At 39.6% G+C, this 11,508-nt stretch overlaps 1 protein-coding gene across 1 annotated transcript; it reads left to right on the top strand.

The window, feature by feature from the left end:
- Positions 1–208: 208 nt before the first annotated feature.
- Positions 209–5,120, top strand: LOC147509113 (uncharacterized). The gene is made up of 3 exons (XM_086597717.1): positions 209–280; positions 4,247–4,991; positions 5,095–5,120. The coding sequence occupies exons 1-3, from the start codon at positions 209–211 to the stop codon at positions 5,118–5,120; spliced, it is 843 nt and encodes a 280-aa protein (XP_086453843.1).
- The last annotated feature ends 6,388 nt before the right edge of the window (positions 5,121–11,508 follow it).

Genomic DNA, 11,508 nt, shown 5'->3' with positions numbered 1-11,508 from the left:
AAGGCGACCTGACTTGAAGATGAGTTTATCTGAGGATGACCTGACTTGAAGATGAGCTGATCTAAGGATGACTTGATCTGAGGACGACCTGACTTTAGGATGAGCTAATATGAGGATGACCTGACTTGATGATGAGCTGATCTGAGGATAAGCTCATCTGAGGATGATCTGATCTGAGGGCGACCTGACTTGATAATGCGCTGATCTGATGGATAACCTGGCTAATGATGTAGGAGGATCTAAGTCAGATGATGTTGAGTTGTCAGATTGCACATTGATGGTAATAAAGTATCATGAGTTGGCGGATAAGCGCAAAGATGGCAAGTAATCGTGATCTTTAGCTAATTAAAGTAAGTTTGGATGCGTTTTGGTATTTTGGCCATAATTTTAGCTATAATTGTCAGAATCACACATGTGATCCCAATTCGGAAAGATCTCGGTGGCGCCCACGTTGTTACCATCGAGCTTTGCTCTGTGGTGGCCATTTTCGAGGTCAAAATCCACTATTTTCTCATGCAAATTCACATTTTTTTTGTTTTTGTCCGACTTGAACTAATGAGGCGCTGATCTAATGGACGACCTGGCGGAGGATGACCTGGCTAAGGACGACATGACTGATGTCGACCTGGTTGATGGAAGGCTGATGGACGACCTGGTGGAGGTCTTTGCATGAGATCTGGCTGAGGTTTTGATATAGCTCTATGATGAGTTATGCTAGTATGTACTTCTCCTCATTGATATAGGTCCATAGATTAACATGCTCTAAAATTTTTGTTTGAGATTGGTTGAACCAACACCTTAGTTGACCTGGTAAGGAGCGACCTGTAAGTTGGATTCCTGGATCTGTATTGTCACCGATTTGCCATAAAGGAACGTGTGACATAGTGGTAGTTGCAGCCCTCAGGTTGGTACTGGATCGACTGCAAGTGATATGTAAGTAAGAAGTATATCTTACAACATAGAAGTGTGCTCAGATTATCCGAATTTTCGCTTGTCGCCATTGATAATCCACACCAGCGTTATGGAAACTTCAATGATGTGTTTGCCATAAAAGAATCTTGGGGAGTTTTCATTTGATTGGCTAAAGCTTTGAGCTGTCCTTCCATGGTGGTTTTACCAAGTTTCGTGGGTTTGAGAAAATGGTTTGAATGATTTTTCTCAAGAAGATGATCCGGCAGACGGCGCCTATGTAGAGGTAGTATTTCTTCGACTGAACTCGATTATATTAAGCTACCTAAGTATCGAGTTCTTTAGTGAACTCGAATCAAGTCGAACGTAGTTCGAGGTTTTGATTGGTTGATTGGAGGGGAGATAGAGATAGATGATCGAGAAGATGGAGAATTGGCATCCCTTGAAAATGGAGAAGATGCCTCCTTGTTGATAGAGTTATATACTAAAAGCATTACTTTTGTATTAACTCTAATTCTTTATATTTTGAATGAGAATCATATGGGCAAATGTTATACATATTATATATGTTATTAATTATATACATCTGTCTAAATATTTTATGTTATAGATGATATGGTGTGTGTTGACACACAGAAGATCATATCATCAGTACCTTATAAAGTATAAGTAAACGTTCATAACCTAAATGGATTTGGACAGACCATTGGTATGGTTGTAGTATAATCTGGTATTAGTCTATCTTGACTATAGGATTACATTAGTATACTTTGTGTGTATTGAACAGGACCAAGTGAGGTTGTGTATCTTTATGCTGACTATATAAGAGAACAAACACCTCTGTTATTACAGATGTTTGTCTTCTTAATCCGGATATAATAATGGGCACTTACGTGCATTGTACATTGCTTTAAATCATCAATGAGTGAGATTCATTTGTGAATCAACAAACTCGATGGATTGGGTAATGACATTGTATGTAAGGTGTGTTGTTGATTATAGAAGGAATTCGTGACCCGTAAGAAGTCGGGTTGATGATGTCCCCTTGAGGAGCTCATAAGGATTGTCATGTAAACTCTGCAGGTGGATTTAATCCGATATGACAATGAGGTTGAGTGGTACTACTCAAGGACATAAGAAGTTGATTAATATAGTTGTCAGTAACTTGACTTAATCAACGGGCATTCGATATCTTAAAGACGGGGAGATCAACAAGCATATAATATAGAGCCCATAAACGTAACACGTAATTTGGGATGAAGGCGGTAGTGCAACAATGGCTTTTAGTGGAATAAGCCATTTGTTTACGGACTTGGGCTGTGTGTTCTGGGCGAACATGAGAAGCCCAAGCCCGTCAGGAGGCCCAACCCTAATTTATCCTCATGGTCCCTGTTGTAGCCTATAAATAAGAAACCCTTCTCTCCTGGCCGAATTCACTATTCATTTGTTTAAAAAAAAGGCAAGGAAAGAGAGAAAGAAAGGGTTTGTTGGTAGATCGTTGCCCACACAACGTCCAATCTAAGGATAGGAATACAACAGAAGATCAAGAGGTTGTTGATTCATATATCTTATATTCTCAGAGTTATCTTAGCCGATTTACATGTATGTTTTCCAATCAAAATCGTGAAAACCCATTAATTCCGCTGCGTGTGGGTGTTCGCGGTTTATAGAAATTTACATTCTGAAATAACGGTTCTTACAATTGGTATCATAGCATGTAGATTTGTTGGTAGATGTAGAACTATTCTAACTTGGTTTTGCAGGCATCTAGACCAATTGTTATGGTCAGAATGATTTCTGGAAAGAAATGGATTGATTTTGATTTTATGAAAAATTGATCGGTTTTACAGTTTTTTATTATTGATGGATGTAATTTAAATCACAGTATGTATCATGTTGTTGTTTTTTTTCATTGATGTAATCTATTGTAAGATCAAAAGATCAAGAATTGGATTGGTTCAGATTTGAAACCGAAGTTTTTATCTTTGGGCGCCAGTCGCTCTCAAGTGCCCGAAGTCGCAAAAAGCGCAGAGCCAGATCGCGTTCAAAGCTTTGGAAGTCGTAAAAGGCAGGAGCGTAGGTCGCGCTCAAGCGCCTGGAAGTCGAAAAAGGAAGGTGCGCAGGTCACGCTGATACGCCTGGAGCATGAACGCACCATGCGCCTTATACAGGCACAAAAGAGCGCGGGTCGCGCCTTTCACGACAGAAAGAGAATTTTTTTTCTCTATAATGAGATGAAATTTGTTTGCTGTTCGGGGGTCTATGCAGTGATTTCATGAGGTTTCCAATGAAGGAAACAGGCCACGATTTCTAAAAAATAAATAAATAAATAAAAAATCGGGGCGCTGCCCCGAATCCCGCCGGATTTTGCAAAGGCAACTAAAAGAGTTCAGCGAACAGGATGGAGCAATGAATATGGGCCATAACAGTTGGGAATTTATTTTCCATTTTATTGTTCATATTTGCTTATTCTATATGCATGTTTTTATTTGTGGATGTTTGTTAAAAACTAAGCCCACATGAATAATAGATAACATGGACATAGGCCTGACCAGTAAACTGAAAGATTCTCAGTTCTAAATAACTAAGTGGGAGCGGGAATTTAGTTTCGTATAAATCCCACGGTCTCCATTACTGGTTTGTTAGTGATGTAATTATACTTGCACGTCGGTTTTAGTGCCATCCTCCATATCGGATGAGTCTAATTACGAATCACCAGAACAAACTTCTAAAGGACAACTATATGAAATTATTAAATGAATGGATTCACTTCTCCATCTAAAGGGATTCATTACAAATAATGGACTTAGTGTTGAGTAATGGTATACACTTAGATGAAAGTAATGGTATCCTCCCCATCAGAGTCACTGCTATTATTTGTAGGACCAAAGAAAGGTCAGCATTTTAGTTTTACTTGTCTAGATGGCATGTGTCCACTCTAATGAGTGGTGTGCTGTTAAGTTGATGAGAAGTAGAACTAATAGGAAAAACCTCTCTACACGAATGTAGATATGGTAAACTTCCACACTATCGTGGCTTACTACATCTCGGTGTGTAGGGTGCTGACGGGTTAATTAATTAATTTTTTAAGTTAACTCCAAAAGTATTTCCACGAATGTAGAATGGTAAACGTCCACACTATCGTGGCTTACTACTTCTCGGTGTGGAGGGTGCAAGTGATGGGTTGATTAATTAATTAATTTTTGTTATTAACTCAAGAAGTTTTTGCCCTACATAATAGTTATTTTATGTGATTCTCATGTTTTCAAAATGGTTACTTTCAACCCACTAGCAACTATTCTTAAGGAAAACAAACTTCTTGGCCCTAATTACATAGGGCCAAGACTTGGATATCGTGTTGACTACTGAAGAGTACAAATTTGTACTCAATGAAGAATGCCCACCTAAGCCTGACGATATTGCTGGAGAAGACGAGAAAGTAGCATATAAGAAGTGGAACAAGGCAGATGAGATGTCGCGGTGTTACATTCTGGCATCTATGTCAGGTGTGTTGCAACATCAGCATCAGGCCATGACCACGGCTTATGATATGATACTCAATCTCACGGAACTCTTCGGACACCAGAATAGGGCTGCTAGGCAAACTGCCATGAAAAACTTGATGACCACAACTATGGACCGGGCGGGACTCCCCGTAGCGGATCATATACTCAGGATGATGGCTTATCTGAATAAGTTAGAAATCCTTGGAGTTGATATCGATACGAAAACGCAGGTCGATATCATTCTCATGACGCTGCCTGAAAGATTTGAACCGTTCTGCCTTAACTACAACATGAACAAAAGGTTGTATTCTTTGGCGGAACTAATAACAAAACTTCAGTCAGCTGAGAGTCTCTTTAAGCAGAGTTATGTTCAGGTTTATGCTACTGAGAAGGTTTGTACTTCTACGCCTAATGGCGGTAAGAAGAAGAATAATGTTCAGAAGCATAGGAGCATGGCAAAGAAGGGCATGAGACCTCAAGGAGTTGTGCAAAAGCCTAAGAGCAAGTGCTTCAAGTGCAAGCAGTTAGGACACTGGAAGCCAGATTGTCCTCTTCTCAACAAAGAGAATAATGGAGGTATGTCTCATGCACTAGTCGTTTAACATGTTTAGCGGTGTTATCTACCAGTACCTAGTGTGTAGATACGAAAGCCACTAACCATGTCTGCATTTCATTGCAGAGGTTCCAGGAAACCAAAAAACTTAGTGCTGGAGAGATTGCCTTATCTTTGAGGATGCTACGAAAGTAGTAGCTATTGCAGTGGGAGATGTTTGTTTATCTTTTGGTAGAAATAAGACTATGGTGTTAAAGAATTGTCTTTATGTGCCTAATTTTAGAAAGAACTTGATTTCAGTTTCTATGTTAATTAAGGATGGGTATCCTGTTTCTTTTAAATGACAAGATCGTCATTAAGAAAAATAAACATTTTATCTGTTCTGGTGCATTAGAAAGCAATTTATATATCACTAATCTTATTCCATCCACAGTGCATTAAATTTTACCCCAAGTAGTATTATTTTAGAAGTATTGAGAGGAGAGACATTAAACTACTTTAGTACCAATTGTACAAAAATAGGAACCACAACGTGTCACCAATGACGTACAAGAACAAGAGGTGCTTCATCGTAGTGGGAGGGTTGTTAGACAACCTGATAGGTGGATTGGTTTGGAATTGTCTTTAGACATAACCACTGATAACCAAGATCCTGATCCCTAGACCTACAATGAAGCACTCCAAGATAGAGATGTAATATCTTGGCAAAAGGCAATGAATTCTGAGATGGAATCTATGGATTCTAATCAGATCTGGGAGCTTGTAGAGCCACGCAATGGTATAAAACACATTGGATGCAAGTGGGTCTATAAAATGGATGTCAAGATAGCTTTCCTTAATGGAAGTCTTGAGGAAACCATCTATATGGAGCAACCAGAAGGATTCATTGAAAAAGGTCAAGAGCATCTTGTTTTGTACAAGAAATTTGATGGAAACGTAGTGGTATTTCTTGTGCTTTATGTAGATGACATCTTACTCATTGGAAATAATGTGAAAGTGTTGTCAGACATAAGGGTATGGTTATCAAAGCAATTTGATATGAAGGACTTAGGAGAAGTGGGTCACATCCTTGGGATCAAAATTATAAGAGATCGTAAGAAAAGGTTGTTGTGCTTATCTCAGGCTACCTATATTGATACTATGTTGACTCGTTCTAACATGCAAAACTCCAAGAAAGGTTTCTTGCCTTTCAAGCATGGAGTTCCTCTATCAAAGGATATGTGTCCCAAGACACCAAAAAAGATAGAGGACATGAAAGCGGTTCCTTATGCTTCGGATGTAGAAAGCTTAATGTACGCCATGCTATGCACGAGGCTAGACATCTGCTTTGTCGTTGGCATGGTTAGCAGATATCCGAAGAACCTAGGACAAGGGCACTGGACTGCGGTAAAACATATTTTGAAGTACCTAAAAAGGACTATGGATTATATGTTAGTATACCATACAGATAGTTTGGTTCCCTTAGGGTATACAGTTTCTGAATTTCAGTCAGATAGGGACAAAAGTAAGTCTACCTCAGGTTGTGTGTTTACCTTGTGAGGTGGAGCCATAATATGAAGGAGTGTCACACAGAAATGCGTGTCTGACTCCACCATGAAAGCTGAATATGTGGCAGCCAAAGAATCAGTTTGGCTCCAAAACTTCTTGTAAGCAAGTAAACACATTGAGCGCAAGTACCACATAATAAGAGGAGATGTTACTGTTACCAAGATAGCATCAGAAGATAACCTAGCTAACCCCTTGACAGGCATGTTGAGGGGATGGGAATCAGATGCTTGGCAGCATAGCTTTAAGTATAAGTGGGAGATTTGTTAGTAGTATACTAAAAAGAAATGCTTTGAGTATAAGTGGGAGATTGATAGGGTTATATACTAAAAGCATTACTTTTGTATTAACTCTAATTCTTTATATTTTGAATGAGAATCATATAGGCAAATGTTATGCATATTATATATGTTATTAGTTATATGCATGTGTCTAAATACTTTATGTTGTAGATGATATGGTGTGTGTTGACACACAGAAGATCATATCATCAGTACCTTATAAAATCTAAGTAAACGTTCACAACCTAAATGGATTTGGACAAACCATTGATATGGTTGTAGTATAATCTGGTATTAGTCTATCTTGACTATATAGGATTACACTAGTACACTTTGTGTGTATTGAACATGACCAAGTGAGGTTGTTTATCTTTATACTGACTATATAAGAGAACAAACACCTCTGTTATTATGGATGCTTGTCCTCTTAATCCGGATATAATAACAAGCACTTACGTGCATTGTACATTGCTTTAAATCATCAATGAGTGAGATTCATTTGTGAATCAACAAACTCGATGGATTGGGTAATGACATTGTATGTAAGGTGTGCTGTTGATTATAGAAGGAATCTGTGACCCGCAAGAAGTCGGGTTGATGATGTCCCCTTGAGGAGCTCATAAGGATTGTCATGTAAACCCTGCAGGTGGATTTAATCCAACATGACAATGAGGTTCAGTGGTACTATTCAAGGACATAAGAAGTTGATTAATGTAGTTGTCAGTAACTTGACTTAATCAACGGGCATTCGATATCTTAAACACGGGGAGATCAACAAGCATATAATATGGATCCCATAAACGTAACACGTAATTTGGGATTAGGGCGGTAATGCAACAATGGCCTTTAGTGGAATAAATTATTTGTTGACAGACTTAGGCTGTGTGTTCTGGGCAAACATGGGAAGCCCAAGCCCGTCAAGAGGCCCAACCCTAATTTCTCATCATGGTCCCTATTGTAGCCTATAAATAAAAAAACCCTTCTCTCCTGGCCGAATTTGCTATTCATTTGTTAAAAAAAAAAGGCAAGGAAAGAGAGAAAGAAAAGGTTTGTTGGTAGATCGTTGCCCATACAACGTCCAATCTAAGGATATGAATACAAAAGAAGATCAAGAGGTTGCTGATTCATATATCTTATATTCTCAGAGTTATCTTAGCCAATTTACAGGTGTATTTTCCAATCAAAATTGTTGACACCCATTAATTCTGCTGCGCGTGGGTGTTCGCAGTTTGTAGAAATTTACATTCTGAAATAACGGTTCCTACACTTTTATAGGCGTAGATCCTTCTTTTGTGCGGTCTTGATGATTGCTTTTACTTCTTCTGTCGTTATGAAGTAATGATCTCTCATTAATGATGTTGTTGACTAGTTTGCAGCAGTTACGTTTCCTAGGTCATTTGGATGACCTGACCTTAGGTCGTATGCACGACATGCTTTTAGTCTGGACACGTGGTCTGCTACGAGTGTTTGAGAGTGGAGGGTACTAACAGCTGGCGACCACATTTCTCACCTGGAAGAAACCATTAAAAGATTGCACCAAAACAAAATGAAGCTTAACCCAGAAAAGTGTGTATTTGGGGTAGCCACAGGGAATTTCTTAGGATAACTCGTTTCACAAATACGCATTGAAGCAAACCCTGAACAAATACGAGCTCTCCTTGAAATGCCAGAACCAACTTCCAAACAACAAATACACAAGCTATCTAGCATAGTTTTGTTGGAGTTATCCCTCACATGAGGAGAAAAAGGAGTTCAATTTGCGTGGAGAAGCTTGAGCGCGCATGCGCTTATATTAGTCTTGCTCAAGGCGCACCCGCACCTATGACGTGGACAACTTACAGTACTTTGAGGGCGCGTGCGCTCGACATTGGCCTTGCCGAGAGCGCACCCGCGCCCATGCCTATTTTCGACAGAATTCTATTTTTGTGAAACCGTGAGTTTGCAATATATATTGGGGTTTGGAAAAACCTAACACACGAACCAAGACAACACAACAGAGAAAAAACCCAATCTTGAAAGCAATCAAGATTGGGAGATAACCTTTACAGAGAAACGAGCTTGTAAAGAGAGAGGAGTGATCTAGTAAGGTGAGAGACTGAAAGGAGTGATTGTAATCTTCATTCCCACTTTATAAAAGGATTAGCTCTTGTGGAAGTAGGCACTATTGGCTAAATCAAGGTATATCTTTGTGTTGTGGTATGCTTGTTCTTCTCCTTACATTATTATCTGTTGTTAATAGTTGTTTAAAGAGTTAGGCATGTTAGCTAGGTTGTAGTTGATATTTAGAATTTGTCTGGAGTTGAAGTGAGTTCAAATACAAGTTATCTGTGTAATGGGGATCGATTGGTATTGGTATTAACCCCAACAAGTCGTATCAGAGCCATGTTAGATTAACCTAGGTTGTTATGCAAATCTTGGTCGGAAGGTGTTTGACAAAATTCCTGAGAAAAGATTTGAGTTTAAATAACTTGTATAGATGGACCATTCCATGAACAATCGCATGACGAGTGTGAATAGGAAGAACTACACCATTTGGAAAGCCAAGATGGAAGACTTGCTCTATTACAAGGACTTGGCACAACCCATTGAGAATGGAGGAGAAAAACCGGAATCGGTTGCTGCGGCTGAGTGGAGCAAGCTTGACAGAAAAGCAATTGGGTACATTCGCTAGTGGATAGACGACAGTGTCTTTCACCATGTATCCCAAGAGACTACATCTTTTGGCTTGTGGAAGAAACTCGAAGACCTCTATGAGAGGAAGTCGAGGAAAACAAAGTCTTTGCTTTCGTTAAGAAGTTTGCCAACACGAAGTACCAAGAAGGTTCTTCAATGTCTGAGCATCTTAATGAAGTACAGAATACCATCAATCAGTTGCATTTGATGAAGATTAATATGGGAGACGAAGTTGAAGCTTTGTTTCTATTAGGCTCTCTACCTGAAAGTTGGGAGACGTTAGCAGTTTCTCTACACAGATTAGCTAAGGATGGAATCATTTTCATGGAGATGGCTACCGTGTGTTTGTTGAATGAGGAGACTAGAAAGAGTTCAAGAAGTAGCTCCTCTCACATAGAGATCCTTGTCAAAGAGAAACGGGGGAGAGGTAGAAGTAGAAAACCATCTCATTCTAGAAGTGATGACATAAGCAAATCTAGGGGTGAAGCTAGAACTCCTAAGGCAGAGAAGCAATATTACTACTATGCCACCAAGGGTCACTTCAGGTATGAGTGCAGAATACTAAAGAGGGATGAGAAGAATAACTGTGTACATGAAGACATAGTACAGAGGAACGGAAACACAGGCAGAGATACTACCGCACTAGTCGATGATGGTCTAGTGGGAATTGTGTCAGATTATGGTGAGTGTTGTCTTAGCACCCTTATGCCAGGATATAGAGTAAGTGATAGATACAGGAGCATCCTATCACGTCACACCGCACAGGGGATTTTTCACTACCTACAGTTGTGGTGAATATGGTAAAGTGAAGATGGGCAACATTGGAGTCTCGAAGATTGCAGGCATTGGGGATGTTAACATAGAAACCAATGTCGGATATACCTTGACACTCAAAGATGTAAGACATGTCCCTGACATTCGACTAAGCCTAATTTCCGCTGGGAAGTTAGATGATGATGGCTTTGCAAACTCGTTTGGTAACGGGGTATGGACAACTTGCTCTCTTTACAAAACACAGGCTAGTTTGTGTAAAGCAAAAGTAAATGCGGCAGAAGAAGAAGCTTCCTCCTAACTGTAGCACAAGAGACTGTGTCATATGGGTGAAAAAGGAATGGAAGTTCTTGCCAAGCAAAAGGCATTGCCAGACATTAAAGGTACGCATTTAAATAGATACACTCACTGTTTGGTAGGAAAGCAACACAAGGTGTCTTTCCAAAGATTCCCGTCTCACAGAAAGGACAACGTCCTTGAACTAGTGCATACAAATTTATGTGGTCCTATAAAAGTAAAGTCCCATGGGGGAGCTTTATACTTTGTGACCTTCATTGATGATGCGTCAAGAAAGGTATGGGCATATAGTCTGAAGACTAAGGATGAAGTACTTGGCGTGTTTGAGAAATTCCATAGCATGGTGGAAAGAGAGACATGGAAGCTTTTGAAGTGTATTTGCTCAGATAATGGGAGTGAGTACATTGGGCCATTTGAAAAGTATTGCCAGAGTCATGGGATTCGTCATGAGCAGACCGTTCCTAAAACTCCACAGCAAAATGGTATAGCCAAGAGGATGAATCATACCATTGTAGAGAGGATGAGATGCATGTTGTCTCACTCTAAGCTACCTAGAAGCTACTGGGTAGAAGCAATGTGCACAGCCGTACATGTGATCAACATATCACCGTCAAAGCCTCTGAATAGTGATTATCCAGAAAGAGTATGGTCAGGCAGAGATGTTGATTATGGATACTTGAGGGTATTTTGGTGCAGGGCATTTCTGCATATTCCTAAGGATGAGAGATCCAAGTTTGATGACAAATCCAAGCAGTACATTTTTCTGGGTTATGGGGATGAGAAGTTTGGCTACAAACTCTATGATCTGATTAACAAGAAGGTAATCCGAAGTCGAGATGTTGTGTTCTTAGAAGACCAAACCATAACAGACTTTGAGGAGGGTGAGAAGCTACAAGCTTTTACTAATAATCTTGTTGATTCAAAACCAGAAGTTCCTACTGTGGAACCTGTATAAGGCATTGAGAATGCAGAG

This window comes from Coptis chinensis, chromosome 3 (genome assembly GCF_015680905.1).
Source record: "Coptis chinensis isolate HL-2020 chromosome 3, ASM1568090v1, whole genome shotgun sequence".
In the NCBI taxonomy this organism is placed as follows: Eukaryota; Viridiplantae; Streptophyta; class Magnoliopsida; order Ranunculales; family Ranunculaceae; genus Coptis; species Coptis chinensis.
Note: the sequence above shows the minus strand (reverse complement) of the source record. Positions and strands in the feature narration are given on the sequence as shown.